This window comes from Prionailurus viverrinus, chromosome F1 (genome assembly GCF_022837055.1).
Source record: "Prionailurus viverrinus isolate Anna chromosome F1, UM_Priviv_1.0, whole genome shotgun sequence".
NCBI classification, from domain to species: domain Eukaryota; kingdom Metazoa; phylum Chordata; class Mammalia; order Carnivora; family Felidae; genus Prionailurus; species Prionailurus viverrinus.
Window position 1 is genome coordinate 19,924,375 of NC_062577.1, and position 27,881 is coordinate 19,952,255.

General features: G+C 36.2%; 1 protein-coding gene across 1 annotated transcript in view; it reads right to left on the reverse strand.

The window, feature by feature from the left end:
* The window catches only part of HMCN1 (hemicentin 1), a 474,606-nt gene that overhangs the window by 128,147 nt on the left and 318,578 nt on the right, over positions 1-27,881 (reverse strand). The window contains exons 42-48 of the mRNA XM_047840704.1: positions 26,884-26,980; positions 22,875-22,997; positions 21,636-21,797; positions 19,967-20,248; positions 16,700-16,867; positions 12,148-12,261; positions 11,486-11,572 (exon numbers count right to left, since the gene is read on the reverse strand). Of these exons, the coding sequence (XP_047696660.1) occupies positions 11,486-11,572; positions 12,148-12,261; positions 16,700-16,867; positions 19,967-20,248; positions 21,636-21,797; positions 22,875-22,997; positions 26,884-26,980 (1,033 nt within the window). The remainder of the gene's footprint in view (positions 1-11,485; positions 11,573-12,147; positions 12,262-16,699; positions 16,868-19,966; positions 20,249-21,635; positions 21,798-22,874; positions 22,998-26,883; positions 26,981-27,881) is intronic.

The following is a 27,881-nucleotide window of genomic DNA, read 5'->3' on the forward strand; positions in this document are numbered from 1 at the left end:
AATTTGTAAACATAATTTATAACAATCATGCTATAATTTTTTAAATTTGTGTATCACAAACCATTTTCAAATGAAAATTGTTTTGATCTATAAGTGAAATCATTCCAAATTAGTCTTTGTCCTTAAATAGCAAAACATACTTTAAAAAAATGGGATATGCATTTTTATTAAAATTATTTTTCACGAATACTTTCACATGCATTAAAATTTTTTTAAGTTTTTATATTTTTGACAGAAAGCTATAAAAAAGGAAAAGCCTTGAATTAAACAATTTCATAAATAGATATTTTCAGTTTATACCAGGATTCTAGCATAAATATATAGATTGGTGGATATAAATATAAATATAGTAATTAGTCCTGTAATATTTATAGCCTATGGGGAAATATCTTTCTGTTTTAACATGAAACTTATGTTAAATATTAATTTTTAAGTTTCTCAAATAATTAAAAAAATTTAAAACCATAAAAGCAAGTTTACTTAGGAAAAAGGGCTAGAATAATATATTAAAATTGGAAGGCTTGACCACACCAACCATGGAACCTGTTCTATAGCCCCACCCAGACAGGGAAGCAAACTTTCAGGCCTGCCCAACTGCTGAGTTACAGCACCCAGTCCTACCTGACTAGGAAGCCTAACCAGAACATTCAGGCAACCACAGAGCCTATCCTACTGCACTCAGTCAAGAAATCAAGTGAGTAGTACTATCTGACTGTTTCCAGCCAACAGTAACCCCTCTCCACTAACCTCAGAGCTCAAGCAGTGCGGCCTTAACCAAATAGAGACCCTAATAGCAAGCCCCACCTGCAAGGACACTACCAGATTACCTATGCAGAACACTAAGCTGAGTTGACTGATGGATGATTACTGTTGCCAAAGTAAACCTATAAAGTCTGGAAGAGGAGGCCCCTTACTCAAATGTGCAGATACTAATGCAAGGAGTCAGGTAAAAAAAGATACTATCAAAGGAAACTAATTAAACTCTAATAATGACTTTAAAGGAATGGAGATCTATGGACTGTCTGACCAAGAATTCAGAAGAATCCTCTCAAAGAAGTTTAGGGAACCACAAGAACACAGGCCCTAAACAAAATTAAGAAAACAGTGCATGAACAAAGAAACAGAAACTATCAAAAACAAACAGAATTCCTTGAGCTGAATAACATAGTGACTGACCAAAAGAATTCAATAGAGAGCTTCAACACCAGACTCAACCAAGAAGAAAGAATTAGTGAACTATAAGATAGGTCATTAAGTAACCAGTCAGAAAAGGAAAGAACGAAAGAAAGAAAGAACATAAGCCTATAGGACTTATGGAATACCATCAACAGAAACAATATATACATTATGGGAATCCAAGAAGGACAGAGATAAAGGACAAAAAGTATATTTATAGCAATTATGGCTGAAAAGTTCCCAGACATGGGGAGAGAAATGGACATCCAGATTGATGAGGCCCAAAGGACCCCAAATGGGTTGAACTAGAAAAGGGCTACACTGAAACACATTATAATTATGTTTTTAAAAGTTAAAGACAAAGAGTTTGAAAGCAGCAAGAGAAAAGCATATCATATACTAAGGAACTTCCATAAGACTTTAGGCTGGTTTAAAAAAAATAAGTTCTACTTTGGAGGTGCCTGGGTGGCTCAGTCGGTTAAGTGCCTGACTTTGGCTCAGGTCACGATCTGGCAGTTTGTGAGTTTGAGCCCTGCATCAGGCTTTGTGCTGACAGCTCAGAACCCGGAGCCTGCTTTGGATTCTTTGTCTCCTTCACTCTCTGCTCCTCCCCTGCTTGTGCTCTGTCTTCCTCTTTCTCAAAAATAAACATTTAAAAATTAAAAAAAAATAAGGTCTACTTTGTATGCCAGGAAAGAATAGGATAATTTATTCAAAATGTTAACAGAAAAAAAAAATCTGTCAAGCAAGAATACTATAGCTGGCAAAGGAAAGATAAAGATTTTCCTGAACAAACAAAAGCTGAGGGAGTTCATTATCACTAGGCCTGCCTTACAAGAATGCTAATAAAGACATTCTCAAGTGGAAACAAGAGGATGCATAAAACTCACCAGTAACGGTAAATATACAGCCAAAGTCATAGTCTCTTCAATTGTAATGGTAGTGTGTAATTCACTTACAACTCTAGTCTAAAAGTTAAAAAGTAGGGGTGCCTGGGTGGCTCAGTCGGTTAAGTGTCCGACTTCACCTCAGGTCATGATTTCATGGTTCATGAGTTTGAGCCCAGCGTCAGGCTCTGTGCTGATGCCTTGGAGCCTGGAGCCTGCTTTGGATTCTGTGTCTTCCTCTCTCTCTGCCCCTCCCCTGCTCATGCTCTGTCTCTCTCTGTCTCTAAAAAATAAATAAATATTAAAAAAAAATTTAAAACTTAAAAAGTAAATGTATTTAAAATAACCATAACTGCAATAATTTGGACATGTAAAAAGTACAAAAACTGCCACATCAATAATCTAAAATGTGAGGGGGAGAGAAGTAAAAATGTAACGTTTATGTATACTATCAAATTAAAGTTGCTATCAGGCTAAAAAAACATGTAAGATATTTTATGTAAGTCTCATGGTGAAGAAAAATCTATACTAGTTCTACAAAAGATTAGGATAAAGGAGTCAACCATCAACTCACAAAAGAAGACAGCAAGAAGCAAGGAATGAAGGGTTTACAAAATAATAAGAAAACAAATGGCAATAGTAAGTCCTTACTTATCAATAATTACTTTAACATAAATGGATTAAATTCTCCAATCAAGAAACAGAGAATGACTGAATGAATTAAAAAACAAGATTTAGTAATATGTTGCCTACAAGGGAGACAAAGAAGATCATTATGAAATGATAAATGGATCAATCCTCAAGAAGATATAATAAATGTAAATATTTGTGCACCCAAACATTGGATCAACTAAGTATATAAACAAATACTAATAGAACTAAAAAGAGAAATAAACAGCAATACAATAGTATTTAGGGAACTTAATATCCACTGTCAACAATGAAAAGATCATCCATACAGAGAACTGATTAAACAACAAGAACAACTACAAAACAAAAAACAAAAAAACAAATAGGATTTGGACAACACTCTAGACCAAACAGAATTATACAGAACATTCTAGCCAACAATAGCAGAATACACATTATTTTTAGCACACATAGTACATTAATTAGAATATATTATATGTTAGACCAAAGAACAAGTCTTAACAAATTTAAGATGATTAAAATCATACAGAGTATCAATCAGACAACACAAAGAAATAAAGGCATCCAAATCGGCTAGGAGGAGGTTAAACTTTCACTCTTCGCAGATGACATGATACTCTATATGGAAAATCCAAAAGGTTCCATGAAAAACCTGCTAGAACTGATTCATGAATTCAGCAAAGTTGCAGGATATAAAATCAATGCACAGAAATCGGCTGCATTCCTATACAGCAACAATAAAGCAACAGAAAGAGAAATCAAGGAGTCGATTCCATTTACAATTGCACTAAAAACCACAAAATACCTAGGAATAAATCTAACCAAAGATGTGGAAAATCTATACACTGAAAACTATAAAAAGCTTATGAAAGAAATTGAAGATGACACCAAAATTAACCAATGGATAATTTCCATTTCCAAAAAATGGAAAAACATTCCATGCTCCTGGATAGGAATAACAAATATTGTTAAAATGTCAATACTACCCAAAGCAATCTACATATTCAATACAATTCCTATCAAAATAACATGAGCATTCTTCACAGAGCTAGAACAAATAATCCTAAAACTTGTATGGAACCAGAAAAGACCCCGAATAGCCAAAGCAATCTTGAAAAAGAAAACCAAAGCAGGAGGCATCATAATCCCAGACTTCAAGCTATACTACAAAGCTGCAATCATCAAGACAGTATGGTACTGGCACAAGAACAGACACTCAGATCAATGGAACAGAATAGAGAACCCAGAAATGGACCCACAAACGTATGGCCAACTAATCTTTGACAAAGCAGGAAAGAATATCCAATGGAATAAAGACGGTCTCTTCAGCAAGTGGTGCTGGGAAAACTGGACAGCGACATGCATAAGAATGAACCTGGACCACTTTCTTACACCAGACACAAAAATAAACTCAAAATGGATGAAAGACCTCAATATAAGACAGGAAGCCATCAAAATCCTCGAGGAGAAAGCAGGCAAAAACCTCTTTGACCTTGGCCACAGCAACTTCTTACTCAACTCGTCTCTGGAGGCAAGGGAAACAAAAGCAAAAATGAACTACTGGGACCTCGTCAAAATAAAAAGCTTCTGCACAGCGAAGGAAACAATCAGCAAAACTGAAAGGCAACCGACAGAATGGGAGAAGATATTTGCAAACGACGTATCAGATAAAGGGTTAGTGGCCAAAATCTATAAAGAACTTATCAAACTCAACACCCAAAAACAAATAATCCAGTGAAGATATGGGCAAAAGGCATGAATAGACACTTCTCCAAAGAAGACATCCAGATGGCCAACTGACACATGAAAAAAATGCTCCACATCACTCATCATCAGGGAAATACAAATCAAAACCACAATGAGATACCACCTGACACCTGTCAGAATGGCTAATATTAACAACTCAGGCAACAACAGATGTTGGCGAGGATGCGGAGAAAGAGGATCTCTTTTGCATTGTTGGTGGCAATGCAAGCTGGTGCAGCCACTCTGGAGAACAGTATGGAGGTTCCTCAAAAAACTAAAAATAAAACTACCCTACGACCTAGCAATTGCACTACTAGGCATTTATCCACAGGATACAGGTGTGCTGTTTTGAAGGGACACATGCACCCCCATGTTTATAGCAGCACTATCAACAATAGCCAAAGTGTGGAAAGAGCCCAAATGTCCATCGATGGATGAATGGATAAAGAAGACGTGGTATATATATATAGAATGGAGTATTACTCGGCAATCAAAAAGAATGAAATCTTGCCATTTGCAACTATGTGGATGGAACTGGAGGGTATTATGCTAAGTGAAATTAGTCAGAGAAAGACAAAAATCATATGACTTCACTCATATGAGGACTTTCAGAGACAAAACAGAGGAACGTAAGGGAAGGGAAACAAAAATAACATAAAAACAGGGAGGGGGACAAAACAGAGAGACTCGTAAATATGGAGAACAAACTGAGGGTTACTGGAGGGGTTGTGGGAAGGCGGAGGGGCTAAATGGGTAAAGGGTACTAAGGAATCTACTCCTGAAATCATTTTTGCACTATAAGGTAACTAATTTGGATGTAAATTTAAAAAAATAAAAAATAAAACAAGTCAAAAAAAAAAAGAAAAAAAGAAGAATCATACAGAGTATCATTTATTATCACAATGGTATAAAAGTACAAACCATTAACAGAAGGAAAGCTGGAAAATTCACAAATACATGGAAATTAAACAGTACACTTTAGAATAACCAATGGATAAAAGAGAGAATCAAAAGGGAAATGAAAAAGTATCTTAGGACAAATGAAAATGGAAACACAACACATCAAAATTTTTAGTATGCAGCAAATGCAGTTTTAAGACAGAAGCTTATATTGAAAAACTCATACATAGAAAAATAGAAAAATCTCAAATAAACAACCTAACTATACACATCATGGAACTAGGGAAAAAAAAGAACTAAGACCAAAGTTAGCAGAAGGAAGGAAATAATAAAGACTAAAGCAGAAATAAATGGAGAATAGGACAACAATAGAAAAGATTAACAAAACTAAGAACTGGTTCTTTGGAAAGATAAATAAAAATGTTTAGCTGTCCTAAGAAAGACAGACAGAAGACCCAAATAAATAAATTATAAATGAAAGAGGAGACATTACAACTGATACTATAGAAATACAAAGGATTATAAGAGAGTACTATTAATACTATTGCCAACAAACTTGACCACCTAGAATAAATAAGACAAATTCCTGAAAACATGTAAGTTGCCAAGACTGAATCATGTAGAAACAGAAAATCTGAACAGACCAATGAGTAAGGAGACTGAGTCAATAATCAAAAACCTTGCAATAAAGAAAAGCAGAGATCAGATGGTTTCACTGGTGAATTTTACCAAACACTGAAAGAAGAATTAACAACAGTTCTTCTGAAACTCTTTCAAAAATTGAAGAGGAGGCCAGCATTACCCTGATACCAAAGCCAGGTAAGGATACCAAAGAAAAGAAAACTACAGGTCAATATCTATTTTAGAGACAGAGAGACAGAGCACAAGTGGGGGAGGGGCAGAAAGAGTCAGAGACAGAATCTAAAGCAGGCTGCAGGATCTGAGCTGTCAGCACAGAACCTGACGTGGGGCTCGAACCCACGAACCATGAGATCATGATCTGAGCTGAAGTCGGACACTCAACTGACTGAGCCACCCAAGTGCCCCATCCTATGGCTTTCTAATTCTTTATGCCTTGTTAACCCATCGGTGCAAGCTCAGGGAATTAAATAATACACCTTAATTCTACTAAGGTTTACTGAAGGTCAAATAACCTCCTGTTATTTCTGGTCCAATTTGTTACCAAGAGGATGACTTACAGTAAATGGTTAACTTTGTCTCATAGTTTTCATGAGTAATTGTTAAAATAGCTTTCAGGGTCTTTGGTAACCTAAAACTTGAACATTTTGCTTAAATGTTAAATCAAATTAAGTTCATCAGACATTTAGGGTTCTTCCAAATCAAATGGACTGCTGAAGCATTGCTTACTAAACATAGGTTTATGCTTCTGATGTCTTATGGCAAAAAAAAAAAAAAAACCCAAACTAAGAATATTTAAATCCATTAAAAAAACATACTTTATGCCTAATGGATTCATAAGTCTGCCACCTAAACAATTTCTGATATAACAGTTCACAATTGGTTACTACCTAGTTTTCACTGGAGACTAAGGTTTCTAAGAGTTAAAATTCTGCTATATGTAATTAAGGCTAATGGAAATAAGTAACTTCATATATAAAAAAGAGATATGTAAGATCTAAAAAACAAAACTACATTTTTGTTAATGGTAATAACTAAAATAAGTAAGTAAATAAATAAATAAATATAATTTTAACAAAAAGGGTAAAACAACAGGACAACACACCCTTTTAATTTTTTTTACTTAAGCCTTGGTTGGAATTACCCATTCTTTATAATCCACAAGGCCAAGCCATTACAAAATGAACACATAATATGCTCAAAAATATGTAAAAGAACAAACAAACAAACAAAAAGGGGGGAGATACCCCAGGCTGTCTGCATTATAACCTCAGCTCCTTCTTGATAGTGCTATGATTACTCTTAACTTTTAAATACTAACTGCAGCTGAATGACATTCTTCAAAATCAGATAAACCCTCTCACCCTATGGTGGTGCTATCCAAAATCCCCAAAGGGGGGCTCACACGGACTGGGCCCACTGAACTTCTCACCTGGGGTCGAGGATATGCTTGTGTTCTTTCAGATTCTGGACCTCTGTGGATTCCCTCTTGGTTGGTGAAGCTGTACCATGCCATAGTGGAGACCCCCAGGATATCTTCCAGTGAACTAGGACATCCAGAGAATGACTCTGAATGAGCAACCACTGCCCCCCTTTTTCAAGATGGAAGAAGCCTCTGCATTGACTCCTCATCCTGAAGCCACAAACACAAGTTTTTGCTCCTGATATAACATGGGGAAGCCTTAAACACCTGTCTAACCAGGCTGTCATCCTCTTACAACACAATGATATTGCATATGCCCCTAATTCGCATCTGATGGCCATGATCTCCATCATTAACAAGAATTTGATATATGTAACCCTGATTCTTCTCCTTGCCCTCATTTGTCCAGGCTGAGTTCAATATTCATATTGGGCTCATCTTCTTAACCTACCTATATTTGATAGCTTAACACTCCTAGCCTGGGATATTTCTATTAGCAATAATGGCAGAGTTCATGGAAGGAGCCAATCTTAACTGGCCCTTCCAAACTGAACAAGAGTATTGGCTTTATATGCCAAGACCTCAATAGTGGCTTCTTCCAGCACCTCCTGTGTGTGTTACTAAATTTAGCAATTTACCTGTTTGTCGCAAACTAAAAATTAACTGGCTTTTATGTGTACAGCCCAAAACCTCTACAAGGCCAGAGAATTTTACCTTTTTGTCAGCCACAAGCTTTGATTTACCTCAAAAAACAAACATATCTCACACTCCTAATGTTATAGCTTGGTCTAGTCTCAAATATTCAGACCACCCCTGGAATAATATTCCTTGGACAACCTGTTATGGAGAGATTGAGCATAATCTTTGCTGGGGCAATTGGACTATTATTGAAGGGGTCCTAGAGGACACCTTGAAACAAAATATTCAAATAAGACCATATCCTATGACCAGTCTAGTAGGGACAATATTTTCTGGAAAGACAGAGCTTGTCAGGCCCTTTAATTAATGCACATAAAGAGAAATTAAAAGGACCGGCTTGTTAATCTTTGTAAGCTTGGCCTTCCCTTCTTCACTTGTACTGTTAGCATGGTGAAATTTATGTAAATCGACATATTAACATAACTTGGGCTTCCTTGAACAACCATCAATTTGCATGGACCACTACTTGTGTCCCTTCTCCCTATGTTCTCTTTGCTACCTCCACTTTACAGATCAAACAACTAGAAAATAATTACAATATCTCTCCCTCCCAGGGCTGGTTTATGTCCTGCATAAATAATTATAACATTACCCAATTAAATATCTCCTCTTTATCAGTACTTAGCGCATCTCGGCCTGGGTTCCTGTAATAGCTCTGAGCCCTATATGCATCCATCAGGACTAGGCACACTTTCCAAGTTTGTTCAACACTCGTAAGGCAAAAAAGATTTGTTGGCCTGTTAATCATGGGCATCCTAGCAGCAGTAGGCGCTATGGTCTCTGCCACTGTTATTGGAATCTCCTGCATCATACTATCCAAACAGCCCATGTCCTTAATAAGTTTATGGTCAACACTACCAAAGAATTTATAAGTCAAACTTCTATTGATAGACAAGTTTTGGCCTGCCTCAAAGCTCTTGAGGCTGCAGTGGAATTTATTGGAAAAAGACAGAAGGCCTTGTTCCTTCACTCTAAACTGTCCTGCGACTCTAACTACCAGCATATTTGCATGACTGGCATTCCTTATAATCACTCCCAAGCTTGGGATGCTGTCCAGACACACCTTCACAGTGTTTTTTCTTTCTACCTCTCTAACAATATGAGAAAACTTAGATATGACTTGTATCAACAGCTACAATATGCAGAAGACTAACTTAAAAATGAGTGGGCTGATTCCTGGGCAATGTGGCGTGACCTAAATCCTTTCTTACTTAACAGCCAGCACTCATCTTAAACTGTGGATAACTCTGGGAAGTGGAATGCTTTTACCGTGTCTCTTTTTACATATTTGCAGAATCACCCTCCAAACCATCCAAAAGCAAAAGGACCAGGAGCTCATTATGACGGTCCTCAAACACTAAACTAGAAGAACCAAGAAAAACAAAAAAAGGGGGAACTGTAGGGAATAAGCTTAGGAATTCCCTGAGCTTGCACTGATGGGTTAACAAGGCATAAAGAATTAGCCACAAGATGAACACACCCAAGTTTGGGTAAACAAGATTAGGTAAACAGGGCAAAGGCCCTCAGAATAGGACTAAGGTATAGGAACAGGAAATCTCAGGATGAAAACATCCAAGATGAGGTAAACAAGATTAGGTTTCAGGGCAGAAACACCCTCCAATTTAGTACAATAGCAGAAAGCTGCTTTCACTGGAAGGAAGGACAAAAACAGGTAAACAGGGCTATAGACCACAGCAGGGCAAGTTGCCTGGAGTGGAGCTAATTAGCAAAAGAACGGTGCCTTATTAACCCTGAAGTAGCATGCTCTTTCTTGTCCCTAGGCCAGTTTAGGTAAACAGAGGTGGTGCCTCACATCTGCTGTAAACAACCTTCCACCCAGCACCAGAATTTTATTTTGTATTGACCCAAACCCCTAACACTGCATATCTTCAAACTCACTTTCCCCCATGCCCATGAATTAATGTTCACAGTTTCATTGTCTCTTTGTGCATGCCCATCACGCTGGTAAGATTTCTGATCCTAATAAAAACAGAGCAAGGACCCTTATTCAGGAGGGCTCTTGTCTCCTCTTGGACATTACCCTCTCTGGCATTTCAATCCTGCATCCACTTTCTTGCTGGACAAGGAGAACTCCAGACCCAGAGTCTATGACATGGGAGTCCTAAACTAAAAAGCTTCTGCCCAGCAAAAGAAATCATTGGCAAAATAAAAAGGCAACCTATGGAATGGGGGAAAACATTTGCATACCACATATCTGATGAGGGATTAATATCCAGAATATATAAAGAACTTAATAGCAAACAACAACAAATAATAAAATTTAATAATTGGCAAGGGACCAGAATAGACATTTTTTCCAAAGAAGACATACAGATGACAAATAGCTACATGAAAAGATGTTCAACATCACTAATCATTGGGAAATGCAAATCAAAACCACTGTGAGATATTATGTCACACTTGTTAGAATGACTGTTATCAAAAGGACAAGAGATAACAAGTATTGACGAGGATGTGAGAAAAGGGAACAATTGTGCACTGTTGGTGGGAATGTAAATTGGCATAGCCACTTTGGAAAACATTGTGGAGATCTCAAAAAATTAAAAATAGTAATGCCACATGATCCAGCAATTCTCCTTCTGGGCATATATTTAAAAAAAACCAAAGTCACTGTCTTAAAAAGATATCTCTACTCCCACGTTTACTGCAGTATTATTCACAATAGGTAAAATATGAAAACAACTTAAGTGTCTATTGACAGGTGAATGGATAAAGAAAATGTGTGTGTGTGTGTGAGTGTGTGTGTGTGTGTGTGTACATCACACTTTCTTTATCTATGTGTGTGTATATATGTATATACATATATTGTATACATCTTTTCTGTTTCTCTATATACAAGCAGAAGCAGAATTTTTAAAAAGACAATAATTTATTGAATTGAAAGAAAAGACCTATGTGTCTTTCTTTTTTCCCCCACCCACCCCTTCTTCCTTCCTTTCCTCAGTGTAGGGGTATTCTTTTGTTTTTTTAAAGTTTATTTATTTATTTTGAGAGGGGGAGGGGCAGACAGAAGGAGAGAGAGAATCCTAAGTAGGCTCCGCGCTGCCAGTGCAGAGCCTGATACAGGGCTGGATCTCACAAACGGTGAGATCATGACCTGAGCTGAAATCAAGAGTCAGATGCTTAACCGACTGAGCTACCCAGGCACCTGGAATATTCTCATCTCCAGAGAATCTGAGAAATTTCCTCCTATACTTCTACTGGCTCTACTCAACTAGAATTCAATTTCAAATGCTTATTATAGTAGTTTGACTTTTTTCTCAACTAATTAAGATACATAGTGGAGGCAATAAATAATAAGTGAGTGGAGGAACAGCAGGAATACAAGAGCTAAGTCCCTTACCTGTCACTTCACATGTCAGTGTAACACTCTGTTTCTCTTTGACCTTCATGTCTTCCAATGTATTTTCACCCACAATGCGAGGTGGCACTAAAAAAAAAAAAAGTTAAATGCAGAAAAAAACAGAAAAAGTAAGCAACTATTCTAACAGCAGGATTATTATTTTATAAGCATCTTTGTTTATATTTTTATAAGCTATAACCTTTAAAACAAATCCCCAAATTCTCATTATTTGTTTACTAGAATAATGTCATAACATTATTTTGATCAATTCCAATTTTTAGATATAGTATAAAGTTATATGCCATGAATTCACTTATAATGAATTTTATTGTAACATAAGTTATAAAGTCTGGATAAAAATGCCAACAAGTTGATAAGAACATTTATTAGACATTTATTTCTCCCACTGTAACTCTGATAAATATTCACATGAAACAAGTTATCAGAGTCTTAAAATATTGTTGAACAATTGTGAACTGAAAAGACATGGCATTTCAGGCATTTTAATCCAACTAATTACATCCAAAATTATTCTAACACTGAATTATTGCCAAAAGTATCAGCCCAGGGGCCAAAGAATATATGAATGTGAGATCAAGCTGTAGATAAATTTTAAATGTACATAGAGAATGCATTAAGCCAACTGAAAATTATAAAAATACCTAATACTGAAAGCCCAAAGATTCTTCTTTCTTCACCAGCTGCATTTCTTACAACACAAGTATACTGTCCCGCATCTTCTATTCTGGTCTGCATCAACCGCAGAGTCCTGCCTCCTAGAGAAGCAAACCACCAGATGACTCAAAAAGAAATCGATAACTTTACAAGTTGGCCAACTAATGCTCAATTTAGATAAAATTCAGCCAATATGCTTCAAAGGCCTTAAACATTCATTTAAGTCAAGTATCTTTTTTAAATCATGTTTTAAGTCTATATGAAACAGAAAGCGCAACTCAGAATAATTTTTTGGTTGAATGGATAAAAACATTAATGCAATGCTAGGTGACAGCAGGCAAGAAACAGAGTTTCAGAGAGGTGATGTTTGAACATAATCTTAAAAGGCAAGTATACTTTAACACATAGAGGAGTTGAGAGAAACCACTGTTAAGTAGACTATGAATGAGGTAGTACAGGAGAAAACAGATGTGGGTTGTGGTACTTAAAGGTGAGGGAAGCCTGGGTGACTCAGTAGGTTGAGTGTCCGACTCTTGATTTCAGCTTAGGTCATGATCCAAGGGTTATGAGATTGAGTCTTGCATTGGGCTCCGAGCTGAGGGTGGAGACGGCTTGAGATTCTCTCTCTCTCTCTCTCTCTCTCTCTCTCTGCCCCTCCTCCCTACTCACTCCCTCTTTGTCTCTCTAAAAAAAAAAAAAAAGAATCAGAGAACGTGAAGCCAATATTTAGAGATAAGACTAGTTGGAGTAGGGCCAGACGCTTTGGCCCCTTGAATGCTTTGCTATGGAATTGGGACTTTATCATGCTCACTAAAAGCTATGGAAGTGTGTAAACAAAAAAACGTCATGATGTGATCTGTGCTTTAGAAAGACAACTGTGACAGGACATTTAGGAAAAGATTCCCAGCTTGCCACTGGGCATATGAAATGGGAATGTGAGAAAAAGAACTACACAAGTAACCCAGACTATGGTGACATCACTCTATAAGGAATGGGGGAAACCATGAAGACCAACTACTGGTCTTCACCTGAGTATCATGGAGTCCTAGAATCATTTCGATCAAAGTCTGTGGGCGTCACTTGACTGACTAGCACAACTCTGCTTTTGTTACATTTTTGTTTTGTACTTCTATGTAGGGACAAAAGATTCTGCATCTATGAAATGCTTGTAGACTGAGAGGGAGGCTCTGATATGCTGAAGGGTCTAGTCACACCCTGAAGGACAAAGGAAGAGGAGCCAGTAAATGGGCTGAAGCAAAGCTTGAAGAAAACTAAGGCACACTGAGAGGAGAGTCCTTGAAACCATTTGAGAAGTACATTCTAAGAAAAAAAAAGTAACTCATGTCTTAGATTTTGTAATACGTTTCTACCTGGTACATTTTTGCTTAGTACTCTGAATTTGAACTAAAAAAATGGAAATGGTTAAACATGGAATTTTCATGTAAATATTCACCTGGCTCTGGATTTCTCAGGAGAGTCCATCTGCTTTGTTTTTATAAACACAAGATGTCACTGAGCTTTTCCTGTAAGCAACCTTCCTATCTTCAACCCGTTGAAAGGCGAGCTAGGTAGTAACTTATTTAGACAAAGTTGATTACCTGAATTCAATCTTTTTTTTTTTCTGAACTGAATTTAAATAAAGAAAGTTAAATACAGAAATTATGTAAACATTTCAAAAAAACCTGTGTTAATTCGGCAGGGATTCAGGTACTCACTGCCAAGTTAGTGAGACCATAATACGATTCCAGCTGAGAGATATTAACACAATACAACTTTTATGAGTTATTTCTAGCTCTGCAAACCTTAACCGCCTAAATCTCATGATCTTTCTTTAGTTTCCTGGTCCTCTCACTTAATCCAGTGAGAAACAAAAGATCTGACAGTAAGTTATACTTAAATGGAGATGTTTCTTGTACCTATTAAATTTTTATAGCAGCTATCTGTTCTTGGCAGATAACTTCAAAACAATGACCTTCACAAACATATTGCTTTCAGAAAATCTGTACTTAGTCTCAGGAGAACTAATCTTAATGAAACAGAAGTGTGCAGCAGACCAAGGACCAAGCAAGTCATATGCCATTCATCTGATTCTCATTCATCTATTGCACAATACACATGTTCAGACTGTAAAACTGAATGACTCTTTTGGCAACGCCATGAGGTCAAATACTTTTAATGTGTTCACTCAGGGATCTCCAGCTGCTTGTCAAGCAAAACAAGACTAAATAAAACCAAAACACCACTCCTGTAAATCTAGAATAAGCCAGAGCATATCACTCTTTGTGATAGCAGTACATCACTACTATCTTGCCTTTTCATTTCAGGAGCCCTGGTGTAGCTATTATATTTAAAAAGAGTTCCTACTTTTTCAGCAATTGAGAATTAAAAAAAAAAGAAGCCAAAAACATGAGGATAATTTCAAGACAAGACGATAATGTGTTCAGGTTTTTGGTAGCCAAATTGTAATAAAGCCTTTGTCATTCGTATGCATTTCCTAAGGTCAATAGAGACTAGGACTCCTGTGCAGAGGAAAGTAATATAGTAAGGAAATAGGAAAATTTCCCAGGACAGGGACACCCAAACCTTTTACTTGACTGTCTATGTCAACACTGAACATGTATTGGATACTTGTGTTAACTGATTTACATATATGAACTCATTTCAACTTTACAAAAGCCCTAAGAGGCAAATATTATTAATATCTTTACTTTATAGGTGAAGAAATAGAAGTGAACAAAGTAACTTTTTTGGAATTGTAAATTTAGTGAGTATTATAGGCAATAAATATAATAATTATAGCAATATAAATTCTTCAGCAAGGTCCTATCATTTATAGACCAACACCTTAAAAAAACAGAGGTACCTTAGGATATTTAGAACTAATTCAAAACTAGGAAAGGATCTTATCTGAAAAAGTCTTCAAAAGTGGGAATTGAAACTTTGAACAAATTTAGAGGCAAGAGGTCACTTACTGTTAAGAATAGTTCATCTTAACTTTTAACAATATAAATATTTTTTAAGTTGCTTATATTCAGACCCAAATCTGTCCCTAGAATCTTCCATAAACTGGCATTACTTTTAGCCTCTGGAACTAGACACAACCAACATAATTCTTTTCTGCACCATGGTTCTCCAAGTCTTTAGATTTAATTTTCACTATGTAACCATAACGTTACATACGGTTTATTTTTCCACCTTAAATACAATCAGAAATGTAAATTATTTTGCAATAATGTACTATCATGGTTACCTTTCTTTAAAAATATTATCAATAGGTCCTTCCAGTCTTCCTAGTAAGTTAAGTCCAGAATACAATTGGTCTCTTTCTTTTTTTTAATTAATGAAAATATCTTTTATTAATGTGGCAAAATACTGGATTTATTTTCTTGATGACCACATTACACTGTTAATGTATACTGAATCACAAACACAATTCAGAGCTCTTCTTGAAAAATTCTGAAGCCAAATTTCAGCCTAATTTTCATCATTTAAAAAAAATGTTTAAGTTTATTTTGAGAGAGAGAGACAGAGAGACAGCACAAGCGGGGGAGGGGCAGAGAGAGAGAGAGAGAGAGAGAAAGAGAGAGAGAGAAAGAGAGAGAGAGGGAGGGAGGGAGGGAGAATCCCAAGGAGGCTCTGTGCTAGCAGCTCAGAGCCCGATTCAGGGCTCTAACTCACAAAACTGTGAAATCATGACCTGAGCTGAAACCAAGAGTTGGGAGTTCAACCGACTGACTCATCCAGATGCCCCCATCATCATGTTTTTAATGTAAGTGCATAAGTTTGTTTAACTCCATTTTGTTAGGCTTAACTCTAAAGTTTCAGGGTGAGGTGTGTTTGAATTCAGATGCCTTCATTTCAGCATATTACGTATTCTTCTCAGTATCCAAGCCCTTTATTAACCACAGCTCGGCAAGATTGTTTTCTTGGTCTGTGTAAGACCTAAAGAGTGAAGCACAGACTCATTCCTAAAAGAGCTAAGCACAGACTCCTGTGGCATGGCCTTGAGACACCTCTCTGCATGCTTACCCTGGTTTATAAAGGACAAACTAATAGATTTTTTTTACATAATCAGATGATGGAGAAGCTGAATATCCCTTTTACATTAATGATAAAGTCCTAGCTCATAGGAAACTAACCCATCCTGAAAATATAAAACTCACTCAAATGAAATACTTGGTTATGGAGATTTGTTATAAAATATGTTCATTCTAGACTCTGGCTTCATTTTCAGTATTTCTCTTCATTCCTCACTTTTCAAATTGATTGGTACTTACTGTAGCATGAATGTTCTGACATCCCCATGATTTAAGTAATAAGAAAGTGCCGTGATTTCTTTCTTAAAAGGATCTAGAGATATTTACAGATTTCTCCCCCTTTTCATAGGGCTTCTGATGTCCTTCTAAATATTTTTTCTTAATATGACCAGAAATATAGTAAGCAATTAGATCAAAAAGAAAAAATAAAAGAGAGAAATTAAGGAGAAACTGTAGCCATATGAAGCCATCCAGATTATCAGGTTACGAAAATTTCTAATACCTGAGAGAATTCTCACAGAACTGCTAAGGCTGACAGGCCACCCATCTTTAAGCCAGGTAATCGAAGGCAGGGGAATTCCGGAAGCTTCACAAGTCAGGGACACTGAGTTCTTTTCCACGACACTGATATTTTCAGGTTTCCCATGGTTTCCTATGATGCTTGGAGGGGCTGTAAGATAAAACAAACAAGAAAAGGAAAATAAAGTAGCTAATATATATCAAAAACCAAATCCTCAACAGCCTATGGCTAATAATTAGACTTCCATTTTCTGGTGAACAGTAAGCAAAATAAGCAACCACAACAATGAGCTTATTAGTAGCAGCAGTATTTTTAGTGTGACATTGCTGGAGGTAAAAAATGTCACTTTTTTCCCCACTGATAGCAGTAAATGACTTTCACGCCATTATTCCCTTGGTGGTGAATGATTTTCTGAGTCATTCATCTTGTCTGGTAAATCTCTAATATGGATTTATGACCTCCTTATGGGCAGAATTTTCTAACAAATAATTCTAATCCTAAAAATTAAAAGTAATCTAACAGAAAAAGATGCTTTATATTGAAACCTCTTTTCTTTTACATTCTGATTCTGTTAACTTTGGCTCATATACTGGCTGCAAACCACAGGTTATTAATACTGGATGTTGTGCATGTCCTAATTGGATTCAACTTATAAGACTGTGTCTATTAAATTTATCATTGTTTCTATAGATTTAAAAGTTGCAATTCCTAAAGATTCCATCCAAAACCTGTTAAAACTAATAAATGAATTCATTAAAGTTGCAGGATACAAAGTCAATACACAAAATCTATCACATTTCTATACATTAATAATTAAGTATCAGAGTGAAACAAAGAAACAATCCCACTTACAATTGTATCAGAAAGAATAAAATACATAGGAATAAATTAACCACGGAAGTGAAAGACCTGTATGTTGAAGACTATAAGACATTAATGAAAGAAATTGAAGAAGGCACAAATAAAAGGATTGAAAAATTAATATTATCAAAATGTCCATACTAACTAATCTACAGATTCAATGCAATCCCTATCAAAATTCCAATGGTATTTTCCACAGAAATAGAATCAACAATCCGAAAATTTATATGGAACCACAAAAAAACCCAAATAGCCAAAGCAATCTTGAGAAAGAACAAAGCTGGAGGCATCACGCTACTTAATTTCAAACTATTCTACAAAGCTATAGCAATTAAAACAGCATGGTATCGGCATAAAAACAGACACAAATCAATGGTACAGAATAGAGACCCCAGAAACAAACCCACTCATATATGGTCAATTAATTCATGACAAAGGAGCCAGGAATATCCAATGGGGAAAAGACAGTCTCTTCAATGAATGGTGCTAGGAAAATTGGATAGCCAAATGCAAACTAATGAAATTGGACCATTATCTGACACCATACATGGAAACTAACTCAAATGAATTAAAGACTTGAATGCAAGACATGAAAACATAAAACTCCTAGAAGGCAACATAGGCAGTAAGCCCCTTGACATAGGATATTAAGATGATTTTTTGAATGTGACACCAAAAACAAAAGCAACAAAAGCAGAAATGAACTAATGGGACTACATCAAAGTAAAAAGCTTCTGCACAGCAAAGGAAATAATCAACAGAATGAAAAGGCAACCTACCAAATAGGAAAAATTACTTGTAAATCATATATATGATAGGGTGTTAATATACAAAATATATAAAGAACTCATACAATTCAATAGCCCAAAACAGACAATACAATTAAAAATGGGAAAAGTATATGAATAGACATTTTTCCAAAAAAAAGACATACAGGGGCGCCTGAGTGGCTCAGTCAGTTAAGCCTCCGACTTTGGCTCAGGTCATGATCTCATGGTTTATGGGTTTGAGCCCTGTGTTGGGCTCTGTGCTGACAGTTCAGAACCTGGAGCCTGCTTCAGATTCTGTGTCTCCCTCTCTCTCTGCCCCTTCCCCCTCACGCTCTGTCTCTCTCTCCTTCAAAAATAAATAAACATCAAAAAAAGAAAAAAAAGACATACAGATGGCCAATAGGTACACGAAAAGGTACTCAACATTATTAATCAATAGGGAATACAAATCAAAAGCACAATGCAAGATCACCTCACACCTGTTAGAAAGGCTATTATCAAAAAGACAAAAAATAACAAGGAGGGGGGATGAAAAGAAAAGAGAATGCTTGTGCACTGTTGGTGGGAATGTAAACTGGTGCAGCCATGATGAGAAACAGGTTTTCTGAAGTTCCTTAAAAAATTAAAAATAGAACCACCATGTGATTCAGCAATTTACTTCTAGGTATTTATATGAAGAAAATGAAAACACTATCTTGAAAAAATATATGCCCCCACATGTTCATTGCAGCCTTATTTACCATAGCCAAGCAATGGAAACAACCTGTGTCCATTGATGGATGAATAGATAAAGAAATTAAAGGATTTATATACAATGGATTATTGTTCAGCCGTAAAAAAAGAACAAAACTACCTCAAGGGCATTATGCTAAGTGAAATAAGTCAGACAGAGAAAGACGAATTCTGTATGATCGCTCTTAGATGTGGAATCTAAAAATAAACAAATAAATACAACCAAGTTTAAAGATACAGAGAACAGACTGATGGTTGTCAAAGGTGTGTGTGTGGTGTGTGTGTGTGTGGGTGGGGTGGGGTGGGGTGGCAAATTATTTTTGTTTAAATAAACTGAATTAAAAAAACAAAGCAAAAATTAAAATTGCAATTCAAATTATATGCATACAAAAAACTGTCCCTGAGTACATGTATGTTTGGTGTATTCGTATTGACATTCATGACTCAATAATTAAAATATTAAAGCTGACTTTGGTAAAACTCATGAACAACTGATGCTGAGTCCGTAAGCTCTAAGGAACCTAGGCTTGTTCAAACCAAGACAGCAAATTTGGAAAATAGACTTAAGGAATATTACTTGGGATAGCACTGGACCAAAAGTACTTGAAGAAGATAATTAGACAATTATATCTACTTCACTATGTGCTTTTCTAATAGAATATCTATTCTAATAGAATATCCAATATATGCCTGTTTCAGCAAGCTAAGAAATGGGAGGTCAGGTATAGAAGGATAAATGACAGGACTGATCCAGAAAAGAGGTACATATGTAGAAAATCATAGGCTATAAATAAAAGACTCAACACAGAAGGCTTAAATCTCCTATCCAGGATGCTATAGACTATAAGAGCCAGTGAATAGACTTATTGAGCTTCTTTATACTTACTATGTACACTTAAGTCGTATTTTCTGTCAGCCATTCCTGCTACATTCACAGCAACACACATATAACGGCCTGTATCAGATATATGAATGTTCTTCAGCTGAAGGATGCGACCTTCATCCAATATTTCCATTCCCCTTCCCTTGGTCAAGGGGCGGCCATCTTTCATCCAGGTCACTTTTGGTTGAGGAATACCCTGCACCTCACACTCCAAGGAAATACTCTTCCCTCGAGTCACAATAATTTCAGTAGGGTGGCTGCCACTATTAGATATTGTTGGTCGAACTAAAGAAAAAAGAAAAAAATAATAAAGTAGGAAATGTCTGCTTCAAGTCTTGCATAGGAATTATTATCAGTCAAAGTTAAATTCATTTTTGATGTCGAATATTGACTATTAAAGAAAAGATCCAAAGCTAACAGACAGCATTGCTATATTGAGATGTTGAATTCTTCTCCAATGTTTCTAAATGGTTTCATGCTTAGAATAAACTATCAACACAGTAAAAAAAGAATTCTGTGTTTGCTACTTTCCCTGCTTTTTGACAAGTTACACAAATATTTGAACCTGTCATTCATAGCCCTAATTTACAGAAGTCTTCCTAGGACTAACATTAAAATAGATACAGGAGCCTTGCTCACAATGAATTCCTTTCTTCCTTCTAACTTCCACTATGGGAGCTGGAAAAGCTGAGACTATTGCTAAAACTTGAGGTGGTCACATGAATCAATTCAGGCCTATAAAATCTAAATAAAGATCGGCTGGGTAGGCATAGGGGGTGAGGGGAATGGGTCTGGAATACTTTTGCTCTCCTGATGAAAGGAAAAAATACCACTCCTTACCTTTATTTTTGCCTTCAATGTGGACTTGATACCACAGTTGCAGCAATGATGTTGAAACCACAAAGGAAGGGCCATTAGCCCTCCTGTCCTGATATGAGTTAAGGTTCTGACCAACCCCAGTGACTACCAACCTCGGGTTTCTCATTATATGAGAAAATAAGTCTCTAATTGGTTAAGCCACTGATCGCCAGTTATTCTGTAGTTTTGCAGCTAAATTTACCTGATACTGATTCTAAGAAAAAAAAATTAGACCCTTACTAATAAATATGTGTGGGGGGGAAGAAAAACGGGCCAATGTTAGTAACCTTGTGTTCTAATGCCACTTCTACCACAATTGAGCTGTGTGACCTTGGCCAGTCATGGAAACCTCTATGGTTTCCACACTTTTAAATGGAGGCATTAATTTTGCTTCCTATCATAGCTCATGTAAAGGTTAAATGATATAATTTAAATATTTAAAACATTCAAATCATATATAAGTTAATCTTTAAAATAAGGTATTTTTACGTACTGCAAATATACCCTATGATACAATGCTATCTCTCCCCATTCCACACATCCACTATCCTGCCCACAACACAATACAACCACATCGATGCGTCTGCCATTGGCAAGCTGATGCAGAGTGGACAGCTGTATTGCTAAATAAATAACAGAAGTAAGCAATTGTTTTTTGTTTATGTCAGCACAATTTAAATTTGTGGGTCTCATGATAGGTATACTATAATCACACTGCCTTGAATGTATCTTAAAGATATAAAGAAAAAGTAAACATGAAAGACAGAAAGGTTAAAAGAAGATTGTGCCAAAGTCTGGTTAGTCAATAACTTACTGTAAACTTGCAGACTGTAGTCTTTCTTTGCAGTTCCAGCAACATTCGATGCCACACATGAATATAGCCCTGCATCAGATTTTTCAGCAATTGAGATCTGTAACTGTCTGCCTCCGGATAAAGTTCTGACTCGCCCTGCAGAATCAGCCAGCACTGGGGAGCCTGAAAAGAAAACAAAATGGCAGAATATGAAGCAAAAACATACAACATTTTGTGTATATACTCTGATAAGTATATTTATTTACGTCCTAGTTCAAGTACCTAAAAGGCAGATGACACTGCAAAACAATCCTATGCAAAAAGAAGGAGGAGGAGAAGGAAGGAGAGGGAAAACAGAAGAAGGAAAAGGAGAACGAGGAGAAGAAAAACAAGACAAGAAGGAGCATGAGGAAGAGAAAGAAGAGAAGATATTTATCAAGATTATCTTCTGCAAATTTTTCTTTCAATCAATATTGCATTTGAAAGAAAACAAAAATAAAGTAAAATATTAAAACAGTAAAAATGATTTTAATTTAATTTTTTTAATGTTTATTTTTGAGAGAGAGACAGAGAGAGACAGAGAGAGACAGAGCAAGAAAGGGAGGGGCAGACAGACAGGGAGATACAGAATCTGAAGCAGGCTCCAGGCTCTGAGCTGTCAGCACAGAGCCCCATGTGGGGCTCGAACCCATGAACTATGAGCTCATGACCTGAGCTGAAGTTGGACGCTTATCCACTGAGCCACCCAGGTGCCCCACAAAAATGATTTTAAAAGTCAACTAAAAATATACATGATCTCTCTGATAGGTAATGGATACATATAAATATTTGTTGATGAGTAAGTTGAAAGTTTGTTCAACTGCAGAATTCAATCCTAACACTGCAAAATTGTCACAAATACAGCAAAGTTGCTTGTTATAGAAAATATTTTTTAAAGCTATTCTGAAGAAGAAAAAAGACTTCTTTGAATGGTGGACTCTTGATCATTAGAACCACTCTATAATGCGTTTGATTAAAAAGCAATCAACTAATACAGAAACTTATTTTTTTTTCTGGAGAACAGAATCAAAACTAAAGATTTTCAGCTAGATACTAAAAGTATCACATGCTATACATTTAAAATAAAGCAATCCTGCTATCTAGTATTTTAGTATGCAGACCCCAGGGAAATTGTTAATAAAGTGACATGTTTGTCATATAAAATATAAATTCATTTAATATTTATATTTAATTTTATAAATGCTAAGGGTGAAAACTGACCTTTTTTCTTCCAAATGAGATTTGGGGGTGGAATACCACTTGATTCACACAGTAAACTAATGAGATGCCCTTCAATGACTGTAAGTTGAGCAAGTTCATCAGAACCATAAATATTTGGTGGTACTGAAAGATGAAAAAAGACAATTTTTACATTAACTTAACATAAAACTTCCGTAATACTTTACATTAAAAAAAAAAGGTTCTCACTCAAATGACACAAGGAAGTAATTAGCACTTGATGTTGACATATCAATACCACATTAAAAGTCAACTGTAAGATGTAGACTAAATACCTATTAGCAGACTTCCCATTTTCACTGATAGAAACTTAATTAACAAAATATCCAGAGCGGCTAAAAAGAAGCAAATGTATTACAGATAAATAGACTTCTTGCATCAAAATCTAAAGCACCTACCAAATTTAAAATTAACTGTCATTTGTGCCAAGCCAGTTCTGATGTCTCAGATGCTGAAGAGAACTGGAAAATATCACGCTTACAACGTTGTAGTAAAGAACAGACACAAGGGGTTGGATCCAAGAAATGGCTATGTTACCTGGTCTAGAATGCATAGCCTGCCTCCCCACTGTCCTCTAGTTTCTCTTTGGAACCTTTCAAGTGAACCCTGACTACCCATGGTTCTCTCAAGGAGGCTGAGTCCACATTTGCTGGCTGAACTCTGCTCTCAAGATCCTTCTCTGGCTGCAGTATTATCAGGTGACAGATGCTTGCTTTCCAAGCTCCTGGGAGCTGAGGAGTGGGAGAATCCTCCTCACCCCTCAATCCAGCTTCCAGTCACCGTTCAACTTCAACCACCCCCACGTGAAAGCCTATTCCTTTGAGGCTCATGCCATCAATTTACTTTTCTTTCTCCTTCACCATCATCTGTGAACCCACCATTCTTTTTCTTTTCTTTTCTCTTCTCTTTCTTTTATTTTCTTTTTGAGGGAAGATGGGAGGGAGGAGGAGAGAGAATCTTAAGTAGGCTCCACGCTCAGCATGGAGCCCAATGTGGGCGGGGCTCAATCTCATGACCATGAAATCATGACTGAGCTGAAATCAGGAAGCAGATGCTTAACCGACTGAGCACCCAGGCACCCTTAAGTATTTTTTTTCTATTCATTGAAGAATTTGACACTTGTTTCTATCCTTCTTCACATGGAAATCTGCCATTACTCTGTATGAACTCAACATCTACATGTATATCCAGTCAAACCACCGTGACGCCACTTCCTTGATTTGCTCATCCCTTTCTCCCTCATGTTCCTCTTCTACGTTTCTCCTACTGCTCCGTCCTTGTAGCTCTTTCACTCAATTATTCCCAATTCTCATTTCATTGACTTAATTGAATCTCAAGTCTTTTCACCTCTCAGGAACCTCCCAATCCAGCTGCCTACTCTTATTTACTGACTTCTCTATCTAGCTTAGATTTCATGATCAATAATTTCAACTACTCCTTTGTCAATATTCTCAACTGCCTTGCACTATTGCCCTTCCTATTTGACAACTCTCTTTCTCTGGATGAATCGTATAGTTTACTCTGTCATCACCTATACCACAGATAGAAAGTTCTACAGAAGAAAATGACAATTACACAGATTACTATAAGTATACCCTCTCCAACCTAAATGCTACCCTTCTCTACTCCTGTGGCTTCCACTGACATAAATACTTGCAAATCTGTATCTGTAATGTAGACCCCCTCTGAGGTCTAGACTTTTGTATCGGACTACTAAACATCTCTATCTGGATGCCTCAGAGGCACTTTCAAACTCATCTTGCCCACAACTGAATTCAGCCACCTTCCTTCTCTGAGAAAAGGGCACTACTGTCCACATGGCCCAGAGGGCCAACCCACAGTGACATCCATCCTTTACTCTTCTTGTTTTCACACCTCTCCACGTGATAAATTAATTCTGTTAATTCAATTTCTTAAATACTAATAGAGTTTATATGTTTTATTCCCAAAATACAGATCTGAATACCCCAGTCCTTCTATAAATCCTTTTAAATGGTATCCTATCACTTTAAGAATCAAATACCTACTTTAAAAACTGGTTTTAGACATTCTTTTCAATCTTCCCTTTTTAACCTTTTCTACCCAAGATCTTCTCATTCTCCTCAGCTCCATACCAGGCTCCATAGTGAATGATGTTTGCCTCAGTGAACACAGACAGTATTCTCCAGGTCTTTGTAATGCTTCCATCTTCTTCAGAGAGCTAATGCCTACTTATCCTTAAAATCTCAATTAGATGTCATGAGCCCTGATATGTCTTCCCGCAAATACTCCTATGATCTCTTAGGAGGTTTAATTTTAAATGTCTATTTAAAGATATTTATGTAGCAGCAGACTACATGTTCTGTGTGACCAGTGGCTTTGTCTTTCTCATTAACTTCTCTATGACTATATGAGGCATGGTGCCTAGAACACAGAGGCACATGATAAATATTTTTTTGAGTGAATTTATCCTTGATGTCTCAACTTTCTCCCCTCAATCATTTATTCTTATATTTACTGCATTCTGCTTTCCCCTATTAAATTGCTTTCCTTTAAAGGGGCATTGTTCTCTTCTGTAAACTACACTTTGTAGTTCATGTCTAATTTCTCTGCAATATGTGACATTATTCATTCATGCACTTACCCATCCATATGTCCAACTCGTTTGTTGTCCATGTTTTTCTTTTGGGAACACCATTGTCCTCAGTTTCCATGACACAAGTTTTCCCCTACCTCTTTGACTGCTCCTTCTCAGTTTCTCACTTTGTGTTTCTTTTTCTGTCTCTTTTTTTATATTGTATGTGTGAGAGTCTACAGTGTTCTTCTGTGCACATTCTTCTTATTCTCTATGGGATCTTGACTGCTACATATATACTCATGTCTCCACCTTTACATTTTAACTCTTTTTTCTCTCTCTCCTAAATTATAGGCCTGTATTCCTGACTGCACAGAGGACAGCTTCACAGGGACACTCTATACACATCTTCAATATACCATTGCAAAAATGAATTTCTCACCTCACTTTCTAACTGATCATCAGCTCTAATTTTTCTCTTTTTTTTCAACACTTGACAACACTTTCTTTACTTGACAACACTTAGCTCAGTGTCTTGTCCAGACTGGGAGTTACAAGAATATTTTTCCCATTTGAAAGAAATGAGAAAGAAAGGGAAGGAGCAATGGAGGAAGAAAAAGGATGGAAGGAGGTAGGGATAGATGTCAATGATATATAACTAATATGTAGTAAATAAATTTACTACTTAGTAAATTTTACTCTTTAAAGGTAAATTAATCATTTCACAGGGTGAATAATAGCACTTCTCATAACCTTCCTCAATGATAATGATTTATAATTAATTATTTTCTACATATAAATTCAGGGTTTTGAAGTTTTAAAAGATATGTGCTCTCCACTGGAATCAAATTACTTCCTCTACCTATTTGGATTTTAAAAATGTGGTTTCGAATAAACTTTTATAAATCAAAAGATACATTTCAGCTCATGATCTCAACAGTTAAAAAGTTTAAACAAATACAATCAAAGAAATGTGGCATGATACGTTATAAGTGAATTTAAACAAGTAAATAAAGGTGAATATACTGGAAATTGGAGCACTTTTTAACAATTAGCAGATAGTCATAGCCAAGTACAGTTGTGATAATTCCCAGGAATCATCTTAGTTGGTAACAAATGGTAGAATTTCAAGTGAGGACAGCTTTTCTCACTGGTCAGCAGAGTAATCCCACTACCAAGCAAACACAGGTGTTCTCTCTGTCACACACAAAATCCATGTGCATGATTTGGCCTTCTGATCTCTTTCAATTGATCCAGCCATCATCAGTTCATGGAGAAAGCTCGATCGTTAGAAGATCCTGGTTGCAAGAACTAAAGGTATACGCTCAGGTAGGAGAGGAGAAGTGTGCCATGTCGAAGTTCTAATAACCAATATGCTTAGGTTCAGGAAGTCTACCTATGATTGATTTTGAAGGAGTTACATATAATCACACTTACCCCAAATGTTTACATTATAGTTTTTCTCAGTTTTTCCAGCAACATTTGTTGCCTCACAAGTGTAACGACCAGTGTCTTGAACTTGAGCATCTTCAATCTAAAAACAAAACCATATTTTGAAACCTCAGTTTCTATTTCATAAGTAATTGGAATTTTTCTATTAATGTTATTTGTGACTTATTTTTCATGTGTATTCTAAATATTTTCAAACATATGAAAAGGAGAGGGAATAGTAATATGTATGGCTACATGCCCATCACCTACTTTCAACACTTGAATCAAGATTCAATAATATGTATCTACATGTATCATACTTTATTTTAATGTAATTAATATTAGTGGCTGAAGGTCTAGAAAGGCCTTTTACATATAATTAAATAAAGTTCACATAAAATAGCAACAAAAGTCACAATTAATTTCTGAGTAAGTTATTTAAGGCTTTAAAATAGATAATCTGTATATTTCTAGGATATCATTCAGTAAAATAACACCTTTATTTTGACTTATTACATGTCTTCTCCCCATACTGGTTCTGTAAGCTTCTTTAAGCCAAGCATTATATGCAGTTAGTCTCAATCTCCTGGCAGCTAGTTTGGTGCCTGATAGATAACTGAGTATCAGTAAACATTTTCCATATATTTATCTACAACATGCATCAACACTCTTCATCAATTATTCATTGACCATTTAGCAGTTATTAAGAACCTTGTACCAGATATTATAGCTAGAAGATACCAAGAAGTATAGTGTAACATATAGTTTGTGATTTTACAATCTAGTTGAGAATATAAAGTACGTGAATATTTTTTAAAAAGTGTTCAATAATAAACAAGGAATACGTAACACAAGATAACATAAGAAGTACAACAAACAGTATGTGATTGATTGCTAAATAAGTTTGCAATCAATTGCTTAAACATTCAAAAGAGAGAATCATTAGAGTTGGACTGATCTTTGAAGGTATTTAGTGTACTGGGGTGCACAGTAAGCACTGGATA